Source organism: Drosophila mauritiana, chromosome 3L (genome assembly GCF_004382145.1).
Source record: "Drosophila mauritiana strain mau12 chromosome 3L, ASM438214v1, whole genome shotgun sequence".
Taxonomy (NCBI): domain Eukaryota; kingdom Metazoa; phylum Arthropoda; class Insecta; order Diptera; family Drosophilidae; genus Drosophila; species Drosophila mauritiana.
Genome location: NC_046669.1, coordinates 22,802,245 through 22,826,199, shown reverse-complemented (window position 1 = coordinate 22,826,199; position 23,955 = coordinate 22,802,245). Strand labels below are relative to the sequence as shown.

Here is a 23,955-nt window from a genome sequence, read left to right as displayed (position 1 = left end):
GCTATATTGTTGATTAATATTGATTAATATCGACATAAAAAAACTTGATTGTATCGACATACAAAAACTTCCTCATCGGCAGTGCGAGTATCTTTTGTCAGAAAAACTATATTTACCAAGTCAAGATTCTTGCTTTCAAATCAGCTGCACTTGGGTTTTCAGGAACTTTTTTGTTGGATGTTCTGATGGCAGGGAAAATGAGGTGATTTAATTTCAGATTATTTCTGTTATCGTTTGCACTAATTACTACTAACGGGAGACATCTGTCAAAAGAAACATATTACACATTGTAGAGAATTCTCCTCAGAACGAGATTTATTTAAGCCAGACACTAGGTGTTTTAGGCTGACGGCAGAGTGCGCGAGTTACCGCCTCAGCATTTACCCTCGGTGGTCCCCCGCCAAAGCCCCCTCGACAGCCAGAGAGCTAGAGGGCCCAACAAATACTTTGTTTCCACCCATTTGGGAATGCAGAGTCGGGTAACGCGAGAATCGCGGAGTCAACATAAACAGCTAAACCAAAATACATCGCATCCGCTCCACTTCTACTTTTAGCCGATCAGCAGTTTGTAAGAAACAATGTACGAAACCAAGTTGAAAAGAAATAGAAATAAAGTCAAGAATTCATTCTGATTGATAATCTCAAACAAAACAGACGTCTTTAATTGGACAATCACTCCACATTGAATATCATCTTCCCGGACCTACTAAGGAAGATAACTCGCGCGAGAAGCGAAACGAAGCGAGAAGCTATGGGCAATGCCTATTTCGACTTTGGATTATATTTAAAATCAAATTAGTGGTCGTTTTACGAAGAATTTACCAAAAAAAACCAAAATAACGTGTGTTTTGGAAATAAGTGGTAATTAACGCACAGAATACAACAAAGCAATCGTACGTTCTGGGCGAGTTGAAGCGATGAAGGTTGCAAACAGATCTCTCGCTTTATCGCTTGAGCTCGCAACTCGCTTCGCTCTCACTCTGACATCGAGCGACATCGAGAGTTTCAGAGGATGGCAAGGAGGCAGAGATCGGAAATATACTTAACCGTTTAAGCTGTAAGCTGGCTACAACCGGAAAGGCATACAAATTTAAAGTAGAAACGTTCTTGTTCACGTGTTTTAGTTTCATGGTGAATGGCCGATAGGGAACATGTATTTACTTTACCCTTGGACGTATCGGAACCAAGGCAGAAGAAAAACAACTTCCGGTAGACGGGATCGTATGAAAATCACGATCACCTTACAACAAGCCCGAGTAATTTGTTGAGAAAAACCGACACGATGAAGTGTTGAATATCGATAAAGTAGAATAACGAAAATCTTTCGTTTGTAAACTTCATACCAACGATCTGGCAACATTGTATTCTCGTATGCTTCGCTTTATATTCTGATGTATGTACTTGTTAAAACCAACGCTAGTTTCATATTTCGTTAAATTACGACTCTGGTATGAACTGCAATGCACGCATCTTATGCATACATACATTTAAGTCTGTATGTGTAACACAAGTGTAAGAAGACAAAAGAAGTCAGTCACAAATAAACTTTAATATTGCTCACATGTACGACTTGTTTGCGTTCTTTACCTACTCCTTTACCTACCTATAAAAACCACCCACGATAAATGATCAACAGTACTCTTACTGAGTTCAGTTCTGCATTAAACGTTCACAATTCAACATCGCGCGGGCAATAAAAAAGTATCGTTATCGATTTGATAGATCATTTTTGGATCTATGCAGCAATTATATGTGCTTTTTGCACCAATCGCCAAACCGCTCACAAACCCCTAAATGTTAAAAATGGAAACTCAATCAAGAATAATAAAAATAGAACTATCGCAAAACAAATGCAACTCATTTGAACCATTAAAAAAAATTCTAGCTTACACTGATTTTCGCAAACCATTTGATCTACCTACCAGCGGACGCTTCCGCACATGGAGTGTTCTCGGAGGAAATTGCTCAATAACAAAAAAAAACAAAAAAAAACATTTCGCTACCAACGAGCAGTCAAGAATCAGAGGAGTTATTTGTACGGGAATCCACAGCACTCTTGCGAAAGTAGAAGGCGCTGCAGTACAATAGAAACGAATAAAGCGCATATAGAGACTGAATTTATAAATTCGTATGCTATATGAATATATGAAATTTAAAGATAAAACAGTGCTTCACACACATATCGTTGAATATTTTGCTCGTCACGCTTACTGAAAAATATTTAAAATAATATAATATGATGAAGTGAATGTTAAAAGGCAAACTTCGATTAACTGATGTTTCTATATTAATTAGTTATTGGATATAATATTTTGATAAAGCAATAGTTCAAATTACGATCACTATATTTTAGAAAGACAAGACAGCTAAAAACAATGAAATCACTACTTCAAAAACAATTTTCAAACGACAGTTTGGAAGGTTTTTTTTATTTTTTATTTTTGTCTTAAAATATACAGATTTATTAATTGTAGGGTTATAGACAGGTCTTTTGACAATTTTAAAGATAAAATAGTTTTTCAGCAAGTGATTCAGCCACATCTCGTTGAATACTTTGTCCAATCAAATAAGCCAATTTGTGAGCGTACTGAAAAATATTTAAAATAATACAATAAGCTGAAGTGAATGGTAAAAGACAAACTTTGATTAACTGATGTTTTTATATAATCAATTTATTGGATATAATATTTCAATTCAATTCAGTTCAAACTACGATCCCTCAGGCATGCTCCGGTAATCGAATTCGTAAAAATTTTACGATTTCTATTCTGAAATCACAAAATCGGTAATCCGGTTATCGAATTCGAAAAATTTTTGACATTTGTAAAACGCCCATTTCTAAATGAAAAGTAAATGACTTTTAATACCCGTTACTCGTATAGTAAAAGGGTATGCTAGATTCGTTGAAAAGTATGTAACAGGCAGAAGGAAGCGTTTCCGACCATATGAAGTATATATATTCTTGATCAGTATCAATAGCCGAGTCGATTTAGTCATGTCCGTCTGTTTCTATGAGCGTCGAGATCTCAGGTACCATAAAAGCTAGAAGGTTGAGATTTAGCATACAGATTTAAGGGACATAAACGCAGGGTGTTGGCACGCCCACACTTTTTATTTCTATATTAGTTTTGTAAATTTTTATCGATGTGCCAATACATTTTTTTTGCCCCGCCCACAAACCGCACAAAACTCATCTCAACACTTTTGTTGTTTTTTTCAAATTTATATTAGTCCTGTAAATTTCCATTGATTTGCTCAAAAACACGCCCACAAACCTTTTGACCAAAAACACTGTGGCAACGACCCACACTTTTTAACAATTTTTGAATTTTTCTCATAAAATGCGTTCGCATTTCTACAAACTGAACTCGACTATAGCTTTTTCTCTGTTTAAATTTGGAAAGCAGGATCTGAAGAAAATGATTCTTGACCACGAGCAAGGCCAATATGCTCTAGACTATTTCGAGCTGCACAGAACCCAAAATGTATGTTTTCAGTTATTGCCAAAATAGGAGACACAGTCTCAGCTTTCGTTATATATGCAGATCAGCACCTAAACACTCCTCTCTCGCGCTCTCCTCTCCTTTTGCACCTATACTTTTAGCTTCGCTTTCTGCTGTTAGATCTGCAAATTATTCATTATTCGCTTTCGTGACCTATGCATGCGCGCATCGATTCAAAATTTCGCGGAAACAAAAATTTTTTATACAATCTACAGTTTTACAAGTTTGGGGAATGCCATAAGTAAGGTTTTTGAAAGCAAAGATTTCTTGTGTTTTTCCAATTATGATTTCGTTTTATAATTTTTCTAAGTTGGGAACTTTTATAATATACAAAAGTGCTGGTTAAAAGATTTCGGAAAACTTCATAGCTCGTGTAATGGCCCCATATATCTATTATACGTAAGGCTGGTGACAGGGTGAGCGTGAGGAAAGATGAATATGCATGCATCACCTGTGTGCTCTGATCAAGGGAATTCGCTGACACTTGCACTTGACATTCATTTGACCGTTAGGGATGGCCGGAAGATTGTATTTCGCAAAGCAGTCAAATTTTATTGTCAGTATTAAATGTTTACATTAATACACTGTAACTAAATGTTGCGGTTGGTACAGTGGGTATGTGCATAGGACATCTTTCTGCTTTTAAAAAATAACGTAATATAGTCAAGTTTTTTTTTATTTCTCTAAATTGTTAAAAGTAAAAAAAATATAAATATATCACCGTTCCCAGACCGTCCCCTTAAGGCGAACACCTTGCTAGTCTGTCCCTTGCTGCGTTCCGACCAGCCCCGCTGGACTCCTGTTTAGTCCTCACAGAGGCTGCGTGCAGTTGCTCGGCTTACACAGCAGTCTCTGTAGCAAGACCTAGTAGTAGCCTAGTAGCCTAGTAAAAGATGAACGTTCCACCCTAACCCTTTCCTCAAGCTGGGGCGTGCAGACCTGGACGGGTTTGCTCAACGGCCTTGTTTCTGAAGAAGTTAAAACTTTAATTATGGCAACCCATATAATAAATAGAGGGACCTAGAATGGAAGCGAACAGGATCTCAAGACGACATTGACGACAACTCGATCAGAGGCAGTAATGTAGGATTTGAACTCAACTTCCAACGGAGCCGACTACCAACAAATGCAGCAGAACCGCCATCTCCGAAAATAAATCGAAGTAAGTAGAGTCGTATGTGTAGGGGTATAATAAGCCCTCTAATTTAAATAACACAGGAACACAGGATTTAGCCTCTTCAGTTTATTCGGTACTTTTCATTTCCAGCTTTAGCATTCGACTGACTCCCTCTCCGTTAGCGATCTGCATCAATGCTTGTTGCTACAGAGAGAATGCCACCCGAAAGCGAACCATGACTTAATGTTTATACACTTAATGTTTATATACTATGTTGCTATACTACACTTATGTACCTCTAGCCTACTACAATTCGACCTACTACTACTTTTCTTATCTTTAATTATACAAATTTACTTTCTACTCCCTATCCAATGTTTAATATTTTGACTACTCCAGACACCTTGATATGGATTGCACACCAATTGAAAACCTTCAACATCTTTAATTAAAAACCTATCATTTTTCAATACCTTCTCTATTACATATGGACCCTTATGTTTAGGTATTAGCTTTCTAGCAACTCCTCCTGTACTATCGAAATTCTTAACCATAATGTAATCTCCTACTTTGTACTGCGTACTTTCTTTTTTCTTATTATTATATCTTTTTTCATTATACCTCTGTGCTTTTAATTGCGATTCCGATCCTTTTCTTCTAATTTCTTTCAGGTCTCTAATTTCACTAACATTATCTAACTCTTCTAATTTTTGTCTTAATTCATCAACAACTTTTCCCTTTTGTTCAATTCCAAACAACATCTTGCTGGGAGATTCCGCTACACTTCTTTGTTTGGTATTATTCAGAGAAAATTCTACGTCTTCAATAACTGCATCCCAATGCAATCCTTTTTCAATGTCTGTTAATTTAGCTATCATAGGCCCTACTATTCTATTGACCCTTTCTACCTGTCCATTGGCCTGGGGTGAACCTGTCGCTATCTTTATGTGTTTAATATTATACTCTTCCATACATTTTGCAAAATCTTCGGATGTAAAACAGGTCCCCCTATCTGATACTATAACTTTCGGCCTGCTATATGATCTAAAATAATCCTTTAAAGCTAGAATTACTTCCTTTGTGTTCGTTGTTTTTGTTGCGTATAACCTAACATATTTTGTGAATCCATCTATTATTACAAACAGATGTTTCTTTATTCTACCGTTATCTACCGGTCCATAATGATCGATATGTATTATCTCAAACGGCACGTTTCCCTTTGGGATGCTATGCAGCATTCCTTCTTCTTTTCCCGACTTCGGTGAAAATGCCACACATCTCAAACAATTTCCTATATGCCTAACAACTTTTTCTTTCATATTCGAAAACCAATAAGTCTTAACAATAGCATCGATAACCTTATCTCTCCCTAAGTGACCTAATTCATTGTGATATTTATATAAAATTTTTTCTTCCATTTCTTCTGGTACACAAAACAACAATCTTCCACCATTTGCCTTCCTATAAAGTACACCATTTCTCATTTCAAAAATTTTATCTTCCGTTTTCTCTAACTTTTTCCTAATATCTTTCAACTTTTCATCTTTTGCTTGACAAATAATTAAATTATCTTCAAAACTATTAGTTTCTATCACTAATATGTTCGTATTTCTGCTCAATGCATCCACATGCTGCATATGCTTTCCTGCTTTATGAACTAACTCAAAATCGTACTCTAATAGTTCTAATGCCCACCTTGCAATCCTAGGATTTAATTCTACTCTATTTAACGTTAGAGTTAATGCGTTGCAATCCGTAACAATTTTAAATCTCTTTCCCTGTACATAGATTCTAAATCTTCTTAATGCATACAGGATGGCCAATGTTTCAAGTTCAAAACTATGATATTTGGCCTCATCCTTTGTTGTGGCTTTCGAGTAATAAAATATAGGGTGCCATTTCATATCCTCTTTTTTTTTGCAATAACACTGCACCAAAGCCTTGTGCACTTGCATCTGTATGTAACTCTATTTCATCCTTATAACAATATAACCCTAACACTGGAGCTTCCACTAACTTTTTCTTAAGTGTGTCAAAACATTCTAACTCTTTTTCTTCAAACGAAAATTCTTTGTCTTTCTTCAATAAGTCATATAAAGGTTTTGCTATCGTTGAAAAACCCTTAATGAATCTTCTAAAATATGAACACAATCCTAAAAAGCTTCTGACATCATGCACCTTATCTGGTACTGGAAAATCTCTAATTGCTTCTATTCCCTTGTCATTGGCCTGTATTCCCTTACTTGTTATTAAAAATCCTAAATATTGTACACTCGATTGCAGAAACTCACATTTATCCATTCTCAGCTCTAATTTGTTCCTCGTCAACCTGTTAAAAACTTCCCTAAGTACTTCCATATGTTTCTTAATTCCTTTGCTAGCTATCATAATGTCATCCATATATATAATAACTTTATCCTGCCTTATCATATCCTCGAAAATTCTATTAATAAATCTCTGAAAGACCGCCGGTGCATTTTTCAGCCCCATTGGCATCCTTAAAAATTCAAACTGTCCTAAAGGCGTCATAAAAGATGTATATTTCATCGATTCCTTATTAACAAAAACATGAAAGTAGCCATGTTTAAGATCTAACTTCGAGAATATCGTTTTATTTACTAATCTATCCAACAAATCATCAATCAATGGTTAAGGATAATTATCTTTGACCATTGTTTTGTTAAGTTTTCTGTAATCAACACATAATCTTAGGTCTCCTGTTTTCTTTTTCACTAACACTATCGGAGATGCATACTCTGAATCACTCGGTTTAATAATTCCGTTTTTTAGATACTCATCTAAGATAATCTGCAGCTTTTCTTTTTCAGTATATGCTAATCTTCTAGGAGAACAACTAAACGGTTTCGGGTCATTTAATCTTAATTGTATTTCACACCGAATCTCCGGTTCATTCGGTCTTTCTTTATTAACATAACAGTTTTCTACCAACTCAATAAATTGACATTTCATATTATGATCCACCTGATCACCTATTTTGTAATCAATTGAGTCGTCTATTACATTAATTTCAAGCATTTCCCTCTCCGTTGTGCTTATTTCAGCATTGACAGCTTTCTCTAATTTATTTTTAACCTTGTCACTAATAATTTGACTTTTACTACTACCTTGACTAACACTATCGCTAACTGTTTTACTATTGTTGTACATATTTGTTTCTTCTAGCATTTTATCGCTTTTCTTGTTACATCGACTTCCAATTTTATCCACTGTAATCATTTTCAAGGTGTCCAGATTCAAGCATAAGTTGCATGCTTCCATAAAGTCTCTTCCCAATACTACATCATGACTCATAGACTCGTTTGCCACTATTATTAGATTAAAGTGTATTTTATTCAAATTTTTCATAACGTAACACAATATTTTTCCATATGTTTTCAAGGAACTTTTGTTTAATCCGTAAAATGAACTTAAAACTGGTACTTCAATAACATCTTTAGGTACTTTACTAATTTTGATAAACGAAATGGGGCTTCCCGTGTCTATGGGGCATGCTGTAATAAGTTTTGATTTAGAATTGTTCATAAAATTAATTTCAAAATATCTTACGTAATTGTTTTCATCCCCATTCTTGTTTTTCAGGCACTTTGCTGCAAAGTGCCCCATCTCACCACAGGCATAGCATGACCCTTTTTCGCGCTTTGGCTTCCTGCACTCTTTGGCCCAGTGTCCCTTCGAATTGTAATTGAAACAACGCAAGAGTGTGCTGTTATTATTGTTCACCGATGCCACCTTCTTGTCTGCTTCATCCATTTTCGGTAGTTTCACTTCCGCAAATGCCCGCCTTATGTGCTGGATATCTTCAAAGCATTGGATACGGGCTTGGTTACGTAGCATTTGATTCGGAATACCTTCAATGAGGAGCGCCACCAATTCTTCATCATCCATTTGTATTCCATGTGCAAGCATCACCTTATCGTCTGCATAAGCAACAAAGCTTTCGCCCGCTGTCCATTTTCGTTCCTCAAATTTTCGCCTTGCTTCTAACTTCGACTTCCTCTCACCAAACATTGATATAAGCTCAGCCGACAACTGCTCTGTTGGTAGCAATACACGTTCTTTATATACGGTTCATGTATTCCATAAACGCTGGCTATATTTTTCACCTGTAGGATCCATTTGCGTGCACATGTATCTCCCGAAAATTCATTTACTGCATCGGTTGCCATACGCAATAATAAATCCATATTTTGCACAGCTTGTCCCACTGTATTTCGTTTATTCTCGCCAAATTCTTTGTTGCTTTTCTCACCGCTGCCATCTTTGTCGCCGTCTTCGTTGACGCCAACTTCGTTTTTGTTGCGGGCGCCGTCTGCACTGTTGTTCTTGTAACTACGTACCGCACTTCTGTCGTCATGTTCGCCGTTACTTTTGTTGCTGTGCACAGTGCTCTTCTCATCGCCGTCTTCGTTGCTATCTCCAGCTTCGCCGTCACTTTCGTCGTCTTTATGCTCTCCGTCTTTTGCGTTATTTCTTTTTCCTTTTTGAACATTATTATTGCTTCTTCCGTAGAAATCTTCTTCCTCGCTTTTTAATAATAATTTCAATTGATTTCGCTTTTCGTTTGTTAAATCATTCAAACGCAAAATCAATTCCCTTTTTGTTCCCGTGGTCGGTTCTTTTATTTCACTTAACCACCCTTTTAACTGCTCCGTCGATGCATTGCTTATACTCATTTTTTTTTTCTTTGGCTCGTGATCGGCCCACTTCTGATATTGTAGGGGTATAATAAGCCCTCTAATTTAAATAACACAGGAACACAGGATTTAGCCTCTTCAGTTTATTCGGTACTTTTCATTTCCAGCTTTAGCATTCGACTGACTCCCTCTCCGTTAGCGATCTGCATCAATGCTTGTTGCTACAGAGAGAATGCCACCCGAAAGCGAACCATGACTTAATGTTTATACACTTAATGTTTATATACTATGTTGCTATACTACACTTATGTACCTCTAGCCTACTACAATTCGACCTACTACTACTTTTCTTATCTTTAATTATACAAATTTACTTTCTACTCCCTATCCAATGTTTAATATTTTGACTACTCCAGACACCTTGATATGGATTGCACACCAATTGAAAACCTTCAACATCTTTAATTAAAAACCTATCATTTTTCAATACCTTCTCTATTACATATGGACCCTTATGTTTAGGTATTAGCTTTCTAGCAACTCCTCCTGTACTATCGAAATTCTTAACCATAATGTAATCTCCTACTTTGTACTGCGTACTTTCTTTTTTCTTATTATTATATCTTTTTTCATTATACCTCTGTGCTTTTAATTGCGATTCCGATCCTTTTCTTCTAATTTCTTTCAGGTCTCTAATTTCACTAACATTATCTAACTCTTCTAATTTTTGTCTTAATTCATCAACAACTTTTCCCTTTTGTTCAATTCCAAACCACATCTTGCTGGGAGATTCCGCTACACTTCTTTGTTTGGTATTATTCAGAGAAAATTCTACGTCTTCAATAATATCCCAATGCAATCCCTTTTCAATGTCTGTTAATTTAGCTATCATAGGCCCTACTATTCTATTGACCCTTTCTACCTGTCCATTGGCCTGGGGTGAACCTGTCGCTATCTTTATGTGTTTAATATTATACTCTTCCATACATTTTGCAAAATCTTCGGATGTAAAACAGGTCCCCCTATCTGATACTATAACTTTCGGCCTGCTATATGATCTAAAATAATCCTTTAAAGCTAGAATTACTTCCTTTGTGTTCGTTGTTTTTGTTGCGTATAACCTAACATATTTTGTGAATCCATCTATTATTACAAACAGATGTTTCTTTATTCTACCGTTATCTACCGGTCCATAATGATCGATATGTATTATCTCAAACGGCACGTTTCCCTTTGGGATGCTATGCAGCATTCCTTCTTCTTTTCCCGACTTCGGTGAAAATGCCACACATCTCAAACAATTTCCTATATGCCTAACAACTTTTTCTTTCATATTCGAAAACCAATAAGTCTTAACAATAGCATCGATAACCTTATCTCTCCCTAAGTGACCTAATTCATTGTGATATTTATATAAAATTTTTTCTTCCATTTCTTCTGGTACACAAAACAACAATCTTCCACCATTTGCCTTCCTATAAAGTACACCATTTCTCATTTCAAAAATTTTATCTTCCGTTTTCTCTAACTTTTTCCTAATATCTTTCAACTTTTCATCTTTTGCTTGACAAATAATTAAATTATCTTCAAAACTATTAGTTTCTATCACTAATATGTTCGTATTTCTGCTCAATGCATCCACATGCTGCATATGCTTTCCTGCTTTATGAACTAACTCAAAATCGTACTCTAATAGTTCTAATGCCCACCTTGCAATCCTAGGATTTAATTCTACTCTATTTAACGTTAGAGTTAATGCGTTGCAATCCGTAACAATTTTAAATCTCTTTCCCTGTACATAGATTCTAAATCTTCTTAATGCATACAGGATGGCCAATGTTTCAAGTTCAAAACTATGATATTTGGCCTCATCCTTTGTTGTGGCTTTCGAGTAATAAAATATAGGGTGCCATTTCATATCCTCTTTTTTTTTGCAATAACACTGCACCAAAGCCTTGTGCACTTGCATCTGTATGTAACTCTATTTCATCCTTATAACAATATAACCCTAACACTGGAGCTTCCACTAACTTTTTCTTAAGTGTGTCAAAACATTCTAACTCTTTTTCTTCAAACGAAAATTCTTTGTCTTTCTTCAATAAGTCATATAAAGGTTTTGCTATCGTTGAAAAACCCTTAATGAATCTTCTAAAATATGAACACAATCCTAAAAAGCTTCTGACATCATGCACCTTATCTGGTACTGGAAAATCTCTAATTGCTTCTATTCCCTTGTCATTGGCCTGTATTCCCTTACTTGTTATTAAAAATCCTAAATATTGTACACTCGATTGCAGAAACTCACATTTATCCATTCTCAGCTCTAATTTGTTCCTCGTCAACCTGTCAAAAACTTCCCTAAGTACTTCCATATGTTTCTTAATTCCTTTGCTAGCTATCATAATGTCATCCATATATATAATAACTTTATCCTGCCTTATCATATCCTCGAAAATTCTATTAATAAATCTCTGAAAGACCGCCGGTGCATTTTTCAGCCCCATTGGCATCCTTAAAAATTCAAACTGTCCTAAAGGCGTCATAAAAGATGTATATTTCATCGATTCCTTATTAACAAAAACATGAAAGTAGCCATGTTTAAGATCTAACTTCGAGAATATCGTTTTATTTACTAATCTATCCAACAAATCATCAATCAATGGTTAAGGATAATTATCTTTGACCATTGTTTTGTTAAGTTTTCTGTAATCAACACATAATCTTAGGTCTCCTGTTTTCTTTTTCACTAACACTATCGGAGATGCATACTCTGAATCACTCGGTTTAATAATTCCGTTTTTTAGATACTCATCTAAGATAATCTGCAGCTTTTCTTTTTCAGTATATGCTAATCTTCTAGGAGAACAACTAAACGGTTTCGGGTCATTTAATCTTAATTGTATTTCACACCGAATCTCCGGTTCATTCGGTCTTTCTTTATTAACATAACAGTTTTCTACCAACTCAATAAATTGACATTTCATATTATGATCCACCTGATCACCTATTTTGTAATCAATTGAGTCGTCTATTACATTAATTTCAAGCATTTCCCTCTCCGTTGTGCTTATTTCAGCATTGACAGCTTTCTCTAATTTATTTTTAACCTTGTCACTAATAATTTGACTTTTACTACTACCTTGACTAACACTATCGCTAACTGTTTTACTATTGTTGTACATATTTGTTTCTTCTAGCATTTTATCGCTTTTCTTGTTACATCGACTTCCAATTTTATCCACTGTAATCATTTTCAAGGTGTCCAGATTCAAGCATAAGTTGCATGCTTCCATAAAGTCTCTTCCCAATACTACATCATGACTCATAGACTCGTTTGCCACTATTATTAGATTAAAGTGTATTTTATTCAAATTTTTCATAACGTAACACAATATTTTTCCATATGTTTTCAAGGAACTTTTGTTTAATCCGTAAAATGAACTTAAAACTGGTACTTCAATAACATCTTTAGGTACTTTACTAATTTTGATAAACGAAATGGGGCTTCCCGTGTCTATGGGGCATGCTGTAATAAGTTTTGATTTAGAATTGTTCATAAAATTAATTTCAAAATATCTTACGTAATTGTTTTCATCCCCATTCTTGTTTTTCAGGCACTTTGCTGCAAAGTGCCCCATCTCACCACAGGCATAGCATGACCCTTTTTCGCGCTTTGGCTTCCTGCACTCTTTGGCCCAGTGTCCCTTCGAATTGTAATTGAAACAACGCAAGAGTGTGCTGTTATTATTGTTCACCGATGCCACCTTCTTGTCTGCTTCATCCATTTTCGGTAGTTTCACTTCCGCAAATGCCCGCCTTATGTGCTGGATATCTTCAAAGCATTGGATACGGGCTTGGTTACGTAGCATTTGATTCGGAATACCTTCAATGAGGAGCGCCACCAATTCTTCATCATCCATTTGTATTCCATGTGCAAGCATCACCTTATCGTCTGCATAAGCAACAAAGCTTTCGCCCGCTGTCCATTTTCGTTCCTCAAATTTTCGCCTTGCTTCTAACTTCGACTTCCTCTCACCAAACATTGATATAAGCTCAGCCGACAACTGCTCTGTTGGTAGCAATACACGTTCTTTATATACGGTTCATGTATTCCATAAACGCTGGCTATATTTTTCACCTGTAGGATCCATTTGCGTGCACATGTATCTCCCGAAAATTCATTTACTGCATCGGTTGCCATACGCAATAATAAATCCATATTTTGCACAGCTTGTCCCACTGTATTTCGTTTATTCTCGCCAAATTCTTTGTTGCTTTTCTCACCGCTGCCATCTTTGTCGCCGTCTTCGTTGACGCCAACTTCGTTTTTGTTGCGGGCGCCGTCTGCACTGTTGTTCTTGTAACTACGTACCGCACTTCTGTCGTCATGTTCGCCGTTACTTTTGTTGCTGTGCACAGTGCTCTTCTCATCGCCGTCTTCGTTGCTATCTCCAGCTTCGCCGTCACTTTCGTCGTCTTTATGCTCTCCGTCTTTTGCGTTATTTCTTTTTCCTTTTTGAACATTATTATTGCTTCTTCCGTAGAAATCTTCTTCCTCGCTTTTTAATAATAATTTCAATTGATTTCGCTTTTCGTTTGTTAAATCATTCAAACGCAAAATCAATTCTCTTTTTGTTCCCGTGGTCGGTTCTTTTATTTCACTTAACCACCCTTTTAACTGCTCCGTCGATGCATTGCTTATACTCATTTTTTTTTTCTTTGGCTCGTGATCGGCCCACTTCTGATATTGTAGGGGTATAATAAGCCCTCTAATTTAAATAACACAGGAACACAGGATTTAGCCTCTTCAGTTTATTCGGTACTTTTCATTTCCAGCTTTAGCATTCGACTGACTCCCTCTCCGTTAGCGATCTGCATCAATGCTTGTTGCTACAGAGAGAATGCCACCCGAAAGCGAACCATGACTTAATGTTTATACACTTAATGTTTATATACTATGTTGCTATACTACACTTATGTACCTCTAGCCTACTACATATGTGTGGGAAAAGAAGCGGTGAGGAGCAACGCCTTAAAAATAGAATGGAAAGGAATGCAAAGGAATCTCTAAATTGTCGGCTATCCCAAAACTTTTTGAAAATGTTATCACTCCTCATTTGCAGCACCTTTGTAGATCAATCATATCACTGTGTCAGCAATTTACTTATGTACGCAAACGATTTTAAATTATGCCTCCAGCACATTTTGCACCATTTGGACTTACAATCCGATCTAGACATCTTTCAAATATGGTGCCGTGATAACGTATTAAACGTCCGATTCTTGAGTATGGATCACCTGATTGGAGTCCACAATACGTAGTCCACTCGGACCGCTTTGAATCGGTCCAAAAAAACTTCTTACTTTTTGCCTTGCGGCGCCTAAATTGGGATGCAAACCGTATATTCCTTATTCCAGTAGACTACTTTTAAATAATTTACCTTCCCTAGCTAACTGTAGAACGATGCTTGGTACAGTCTTTATTTGTAAGCTTATTCGTGGTGAAGTTGTGAGTCCCGACTTGGTTAGTCGGCTTAACTTCTCTGTTCCAAGTAGATTCACTAGAAACTATATACCACTTATTTTAAGTCATTGTAGATCTAACTATGAGTTGCATGACCCTTACAGAGTATTATGTTCTGACTATAATAGGCTTTATCCTATTATCTGTAATCTTTAACCGTGGGACCCGCGCCAAAAAAAAAATCAATTGAAATTTGCAAGACTAATAAATTTGTGAAAAAACATCAACACATTTTTCAAAAATAATGGCACCAGTTTTGTGCGGTTTATGGGCGTTAGAGTGGGCGTGGCAAAAAATTTCATCATTCTTGCACTGCGTCTTTGTCCCTAGAATCTGTTTGCTGAATGTCAACCTTCTAGCTTTTATAGTTCCTGAGATCTCGACGTTCATACGGTCAGATGGACATGGCTAGATCGACTTGGCTATTGATCCAGTTTAAGAATTTATATATATACTTTAAATCTATATTAAAACATAGGAAGCTCGGTTCGTCAAACATGAAGCAAAAAGCCGACCGCGACTTTTCTTTCACTTCAGCGTCTATATTGTCCGGCACAGCAAGTCGCCTGCTTGTTGTTCCTTCAATAGTGCTCACCAGACTAATTTACTCAAGCGTCGCTCTATCGATGCCTTCCTTCTATTCCTCAACTTCACTCAATTATTTCATCATCCTCAGAACACTTGCCCACACACTCCCCAGAGTGTCAAGCATGGTGGACATATGAATGATAGATGGTAGTATGGACTAACACGTTGTGTTTCGGTCATAGGTAAGTCATAAGAATAAGTAAAAAAAAAATATTAAAAATGTTAGGTACCGATATGTTTACATTATACCTGAAGAAGTCTGTTTAGTACCATCGCTGCCTGTGTTAGGTTTGATCTATCTGGTTGCTGTTTATATTATTATGTAATAATTGGCGTACTTCGTTAAAGCATTCTACCAATGTGCACACATTCTATTTTGTGTGAGACATTTGTATGACTTATCAAATGTCGATTTCGTCTCTTAAAGATCTTTTATTAATGTCTGACAGTCCACCTATTTTGCTTAATAAGACATAAATCAGCGATTGATTATCCTTTATCTGCTCCTCTGAAGTCCGAACGTCACGGTCGCCATGTAGAGATTGGAGCAGGCAAGGGGCAAGGTCCCGCTCCAATCGAAGTATCTTTTGTAAGTGATCTTTGGATCTACAGTATAAAGGGTTTTTATCCTAAATCGAGGAGCAGCGCTGCCAGTATATATATAATAACGAATTTATTAATAATTTAATTTAATTTATTAAGAAAAAAATATTATCTTTATTTAAATAAAATTACAAGTGTGGAAGCGGAGACAATTCCCGTCTTATTCGTAGAGCGAAGGAATTAAATCGAAAGATCTATGTTGCAAAGCAAACGCTTAGCAAACCCTTGGCTGAGACTTATTTACTTCTTTATGTTGAGCGAAAAGAGTCTCTTTTGTATTTATATGAATTGGGCGCTCTCTTGAGTGGATCGCGCATGGATACTGATCAGCAGAAAATTTGCTGCGTTAGCGGTTTTGACCCTTTGGTGGGAGTCGCGAATGCGGCTGCGGATGTTTATGTCTGGTCAGTAGTTTCGATCCTTTGGTGGGGATAACGAATTCGGCAGCGGACGTTAAAGTTGGATTTGTTATATTCACCAATATTGGGGTTCTTATGGAGTACTTGAATTTATGGTGTTATATCTAAGCGTTCTAAAATTTGGTGTATGGCTGTTGCTATTTTTTTTTTGTAATCGACTTACGGTAGGAAAATTAAAATCTTCTAAAGATACCATGGGCTACAGACATCGAGCAACGACCTGCAAGGCGACTGATAGGGCAGACTGCTGTCTTAGATGCGGTGAGCGTGGGCACAAGGCAAAGGGGTGCGTTGCAGCAGCAAAATGCCTGATCTGCAGCAGCGAGGTGGACAGAAACCACCCGTCGGGTAGCTTTGCGTGCCCGACCTACAGAGCGACCCTAAAAGAAGCCAAGAACCACCTTAATGCACGCCCATATTAGTGTAGTACAGCTCAATGTCAATCATTGCGCAGCAGCTCAGAGCCTCCTGGCCCAGACTGCGGTTGAGCGCAATGTGAACATCATGCTCCTAAGCGAACCCTACGTCTCTGGTAGTGGACAATCATCCATGATCCGTGACGAGACAGGTAAAGCAGCTATCAAATGCTGCAGCTCTCTCCACGTCCAGGAACTGGCTGCTTTACCTATGCGGGGTATCGCTTATACGAAGTTAAAACACGTGCACATGTACAGCTGTTACGCTCCGCCGAGCGACACCCCCAGTTCGAGGAGTTTCTAGATGCGCTCGTGGACCATGCGAGAGGGCGAAGACCGAAGGTCATTGCCGGCGACTTTAATGCCTGGGCAGTGGAATGGGGAAGCAGGACATCCAACGCCAGAGGCCGAGCTGTGATTGACGCCATGGGAATGCTGGACCTTATACTGCTGAACGACGGACGGAAGCCGACGTTTAACAACGATAGGGGTACGTCCTTTATTGACGTTACCTTTGTCAGCAGAGGGCTAGTGGACAACAACAACTGGATGGTCCATGACGTCATGACGCTGAGAGCCCACGCCCTGATCTCCTTCAGTCGTCTCTCCCCGGAGGGCATGCCCAGGAGACGGCAGAGTAGAACAGCCGGGAAAGCTTGGGACACCAGGAAGATTGATGAGGCCATGCTGGCCTATCAGATCAATTCCCTGGAAATCCCAAAGGCACAGCGCAAACCACCCGTTTACTGGTGGAGTGCCTCCCTAAGCCAACTACGGTCTGATTGCCTCAGGACTAGGAGAACGGCGCAACGAGCCAGAGGCAGTACAAACCTAGAGTTCAAGCACGGCATCGCGGCTGCCAAAGCGCGGTCGTTTAAGGAGCTGCAGGATGGCGTAGACTGCGATATCTGGGGCCTCGCCTACAAGCTTGTTACCAACAAGCTAAGGAGGAGAGCGGCAACACCATCCGACCCGGGGGTCCTGGCTAAAATAGTAGGGGAGCTATTTCCAAAGCAGACCACACTATGGAGGCCAACAGAGGCAGCCCCTGCCCCAGATTTCCCGTGCGTCACAGAACTTGAAGTCGTCGAGGCAGCCAAGCGCATCAAACCCAACAAAGCCCCTGGACTAGATGGTATTCCTAGAGCTGTTATAAAAACAGTGGCGCTGGGTAGACCTGAAATCTTCAGGGCCACCTTCCAGCAATGCCTTCTGGACGGAATCTTCCCAACAAGGTGGAAAAGCCAGAAGCTAGTCCTGTTGCCGAAAGGCAAGGGACCAGCACATGCTGCAAACAGCTACCGCCCCCTATGCCTACTGGATATAGTTGGAAAACTTTTCAATCGTATCGTGTATACTCGAATAAAAGCAACCAACGAGAACATCAACGGCCTAGGAAGTCAGCAATATGGCTTCCGGAAAGGAAAGGGTACCCTGGACGCTCTCTCGTCCGTGAGTAACATCGCCGAAACCGCTGCTTGCTGCTGATAGATGGCAAGGAGGCAGAAAGGAATACCGCGCAAGAGTGACTCTGGATGTAAAGAACGCCTTCAACACCGCCAGCTGGCTCGTTATCCTCGGAGCCATAATCCTCAGAGCCATGAACTGTATGGGGATCCCGGAGTACCTGAGGATAGTGGTTGGCAGCTACTTTAGGGACCGGGTCCTATGGTACGATACGGAAGCTGGGCCAAAAATCGATACTTGGACTAATCCTGTGGAACATCATGTACGTTGTAACTGCACTGTTTTGCTGAATATGTCGCAATTACAGTAGTCACCAAAACAATCGCAGGGTTGCAAGATAAATGTAACACTACGATTGATGCTGTCATATACTGGCTCGAGAAGGCCGGGCTAGCATTAGCGGCTCACAAGAAAGAGGCTGTCTAGTCTACCAAGCAGTAGGAAAAAGGTGGAGAATATGCTAGTCTCTGTCAATTGCACACAGGTGCTACCCCCCAAGAATCCCTAAAGTAGCTGAAGGTAAAGATAGACCACAGATTATCGTTCAAGGACCACGCGAGTTACGCCAGCAAGAAGGCAGCAGTCACAGCCTCGTCATTGGCTAGACTCGTGCCCAATGTTCCAAGATATCCGGCCAGGAAACTGCTGGTGGCGGTAGCAAAGGTTTCGCTGCTATACGCTGCACCAATCTGAAGCAATGCCACTAGCAAGAGCGCGCTAGGTGCTACGGACCATGGCCCTCAGGCTCATTAGAGGATTCAGGACAATATCCGAAGACGCGGTGCTAGCTCTGGCAGGCGGGGCACACGAGTGCCTGCTGGGTGAGTGGAAGACCAGATGGCAAACGTCGCGACGGGGGAGGTGCCTGAGCTGACGGTTTGGGCAGACTGCCAACACAAATGCTTGGACTACCACCTGATCCAGTTCCTCACGGACCATGGCTGCTTTCGGGCCTTCCGACACGTAGAGTCAGACCAATGCTTTTTCTGCGTCGGTTGTGAAGAAACAGCAGAACATGTAATAATGCATGTGATTCGGTGGAGAGAGAGCAGATAAAAGCGCTGGCAAGTACCCCGTTTTGCCCTAGTGACTTGTTCACGGCGACATTCACCTCCTCCGAAGCCACCACGAGAAGTGACCCACTCAACCCGGACACAGAGCAACAAACTAGCGACGTTATCAACGAGCAGAAGATCGCCAGCAGAGTCAGGATTCCAAAGAAATGAACCGATACCGGAGATACCGTTATTTTCCCCTTTTGCCCACAGCCCGCTCTAGTCCAAAGTCCAACAATGCCCAGTTAGTTAACGGTGCGTTCTTTTTGTGGTCATCCAAAGTCCGTACCGTTACCGTACGACCCCTGTGAACTTGGCCGACTCCAGTCCAAGGTTTAGCGCGATACTGTTTGTTCGCGGTCTCTGCTTTGTCGGGGTCCAAGGTCCAGTATTTCCCTTTTGACCTAGCTGCCCCTTACTCCTCCCGAATTCCAGACTTCTCCGGTGTTTCTAGGCAGCTCTGCTGCGCCCGTATTTGTGGAATGTTTTAAGACTCATTACAGCACTTACCATGACAATTAAGACAAGAAACAATGGAATGAACTACAATAAACCTATAGGATAAGTACTCTTTCATCTATTTAAAGGTTACGCTTTTGAATTTATTAAGAATTTATCTTATATCAATTACCCAATTTACAGAAAATGTCTTTTTTTTAACCGCAAAGCTACTGGAAATACATAAATAAATACTGTCTCTAAATCTTATTTGTTTATAAAATCTTTATAAATCTTTTTATATCTATTTTATATCTTTATAAAATCACTTTGTAATCCTAACTTAAAGAAATCATAAATTGCTAGACCTGTAGTTCTCCTGAATTTACATGGAAACTTAAATTAAATTGGAAGTCTCTTTAGGGACTATCGCAAAATTTTTGGTAGGGATGGGTTAAGTGGAGAGAAGACAATCACCGAACCCCTCGCCAAAAGAGCTTAGACAATAAAGGATTTCACCCCGATCTTCCTAACTCAGTGGAAGTGTAAGATACCGAAACCCCAGTAGTTTTGGGTACCGCAGGTGTCAAGAATTAGTTTGTTTTTACTCCTCGAGCACAGATAAGAACTGACAATGGCGTACGACATGACATGGTACTATTTTCCAGTTAAAGTCCACAAGGGGCTAATTCATGGATCTCTTGTATCAATCGAAGAGCTGTCATGAGAAGCTGCAGAGTCTAACAAGAAAGTTTAAAAACGAATAGTCGTCATAAGGATTGCTAGATTAGACTTTATAAATTCACTTTTAAAAAATATATGTAAAACAAAAGAATATGTCAATAAGGTAAGGAGACCCTCGCGCTCACGCAGTCCCGAATTTGGTTTACCTGCCAACACGATGGTATTGCCTTGGGCCCCGAAGCATTTTTTAAACGGCAAATCCAGACAATGAAACGGATAATCTCCATAAGAAGGCCTGCTAAAGGTCGGTGGAAAGTTCCAATATTACAATGAGAATCTCACCGGACGCGTAGCCCGCTTTGACGTTTGTCGTTCTGACAATAATAACCACAGGCCCCGAAAAGTATCTAGAGTTTAGTCATGACAACGATTGGTTGTATACTCGATTGGATGGAAAAGACTTTTTACCCAGGAAGCTAGGTAGGTGCAAGACTCCAAAATATTAATGCGATTGAATTGAAACCCCTTGAAAAAATGCATATTTGGATGTTCAAGGAATCAATTGGCACACTGTCGATTTCCACTGTGAACTCTAAAAAACACTGGCACAGCGGCGACCACACAGAAACCCCAGAGGACGCCAACGGATCAAAGACACACGGATTTGGGCAAGTAGAAAGATAAATAGCAATCTAAAATTTGCTGTGTCGGGACTAAAATAAAATACTAAAATATCACTTTAGGATCAAGATAGGTAGAATTTTAGTGAACTTTTAACAGTAAGCCGAGTTTTTTGGAGGAACCGATTCGATTCAAAGACACTAGAATGAATATCAAGATGCGTAACGCCATACGATTTTTTCGGCGTGGCTCTAGAGGTGGCTCCGGGCTCTCTCGAATTTATGTTCAAGAGCGAGAGAGCGGCAGCTCCTTTTTATGCATACAGTATTTACACACACAGTATTTTACACACGTATGCTCATGCATTGTAATTTTGACAAAATATGCCCTTTATCCTAGGAGTTTATAGACTATATTATTTTTGATCAATTGGCGACATGTAAAAAATTTTTGTTTTGCGTTGCCTTAACGTTATTATTATTTAAATATAGTTTAGAAAAGGCACCATCTGATCTTTTTTTAATATTTTTAAAATACACATTAAAGTTTTTGAAATATATTTAAAAATAATAAAAAACAAATGTGTATAAAAAAAATGGATTGTTGAGCAATGCATTAAGTCCACAAATGAAAGTAGTGCTTTCTCATTATGGTTTTATATAAATAATGAATTTTTACGTATATTACACATAAATATTTATCAACATAAATATAAATATGTAAACGGTAGCTAATTCGAACGGCGATTTTAACAAACGAATTTAACAAACTTTAAAATTATAATAGTTAGAGCGTGAATTTTTAATTAAAATTTAAATTTAGTTTATTATATTGCTACGAAATTGGCCAAAACTCCAAAAATGTAAATTCGTTTCTTCGATCAGAATTGATTTCGGCCCGAAAATTGGTTCTAGCACAAGTACGCACACATATACACGTTCTCGTCTATTGTTTTTACTCACACAAGCAAGCAAATTTTATTTTTAGATTTCTTACGCTCTCAGCGTAAGCGAGCGGACAGAGAGCAATTTTGGCCGTCACCAAAAAAGGTGGCTGCATAGCACCAAACCAATGTATGGCCGTTACGCATCTTGTTATTCTAGTGTCTATGCTTTAACCAAGGAAGGTGGATCACATTCACCAACTGCAGAATTCATCATCAGTGTCTCCGACAAAATGATACCGTGTATATTCCGTGGTATACAGTCGAAGATAGGCACTCTTCGTGTTCCAGCGACTACTGCCACGACCTATAGCCGTCTATAAACAAAAATTTTTAATTGAGATAGATTTCAGGCAGTTACTGGTTTTTATAAAAACAGACGGACAGACAAAATGAAGGACATGGCAATAACGGCCCTTTAAAGTCGTTAATGGTATCTTGCGTTATCAAGGTTTAAAAAAAAAATTAGGTGTTAATTATGACTTACCATACAACAAGCTGGAATTCGTATTGTACCAGCCCAATTGTAATATAAAAAACAAAGTTTGTAACTTAGTTTTTGAATTATGTCGGGTCCATAATTGCAGTCATCTCGTAGAACAACATAATGAGTTGGGGTTACAGTACCTTGTCGTACCATTTGGGAAACCAAAAAAAAATCATACATATTTGATTTTGTTATATGCTGATCTACGACTGTTCCGGGCAATGGGTTTTCAAGATGAATGCCGCTATCCTAAAAATACAAAACAAACGAAGTGGTTACGGTCCAAATTAAAGACAGAAGTCATAGTTTCTTTTTATCAATCAATGGACTGGTATTTTGGGTTTTCATCAAAACCTTTGAATATGGAAATTTTTTTGGCGGTATCCGGTTTTCAGTTAAAGGAAGTCCGAGTAATAAAGTGAATCTTACATTTTTTGAGTTTCGCAAGATGATGGCTAACGAAATATTTAAATTAATTATAAATATGAGTGATGGTGAGCTTATTCTAGACAAGTGGATCGATATAGTGTAGCGACTCGACTTTCAGATAATAATAATAATAATAATAATAGTCCGAGGAGTGCGAAAAAGAAATTTTAAAATTAATTTAAATAGAAGATCTGAAAAACAAAAACAAATATTAAAATGGAAAACATTTTTTAAAAATTATGCGGGTGAAACTCAAAACAGATGATAAACCTTACTTGAAAACAGCTACAACAGCAAGCGGGCACTGACAAAATATGAAACAAAAAACACTACTGATAAGTCTACCTATAAAATTACATTTTATCCCAAAAATATACACAAAAAAAAAAAATCTGAAACAAGAGAGAATGCTATAGTCGAGTTCCCCGACTATCAGACTACAGACTACCCGTTACTTATAATTGTTTTCATACTTTCTCTGGGATATCAATAGAATAATGGGGAATAATGAAAAAATAATGAAAAATCAAATGAGATTAAGCATACAGATTCTAGAAACATAGACGAGGCGCAAGATCGTTGACCCATGTTGCCACGCCCACAAACCGCCCAAAACTTTCGGAAAATGTGTTGATATTTTTTTTATAATTTATTTGTCTTGTAAAATTCTATCGGTTTGCCAAAACACTTTTTGCCACGCCCACTCTAACTCCCACTCTAACCGCCAAAAACTGCCACGACCACGCTTTTGAAAAATGTTTGGATATTTTTTCATAATATTATAAGATTTGAAAAATGTTAGAGAGAGGGGACGATTCTGTTGACAACGAAATTTTTGACGTTTCATTCACCTTCCTTAGCTATGGTAAAATACATGCAATTATACCCACTACTCGTACTTATATGTAATTTTGGATTTTTTCCACGTACTCTTCAATAATTCAAAATAAATTGATCTAAAGTTGAATAAAATATAATTTTAATAAGCACACATGCTCTTAAAAAA

General features: G+C 38.2%; 1 protein-coding gene across 4 annotated transcripts in view; it reads right to left on the bottom strand.

The window, feature by feature from the left end:
- Positions 1–2,422: 2,422 nt before the first annotated feature.
- Positions 2,423–23,955, bottom strand: part of LOC117139408 (protein argonaute-3) — a 60,851-nt gene continuing 39,318 nt past the window's right edge. For all 4 annotated transcript variants that reach the window (XM_033301684.1, XM_033301682.1, XM_033301685.1 and 1 more), the window contains 2 exons: positions 22,521–22,769; positions 2,423–2,587 (listed from right to left, as the gene is read on the bottom strand). In XM_033301684.1, the coding sequence (XP_033157575.1) occupies positions 2,501–2,587; positions 22,521–22,769 (336 nt within the window). In that variant the 3' untranslated portion in view covers positions 2,423–2,500. The remainder of the gene's footprint in view (positions 2,588–22,520; positions 22,770–23,955) is intronic.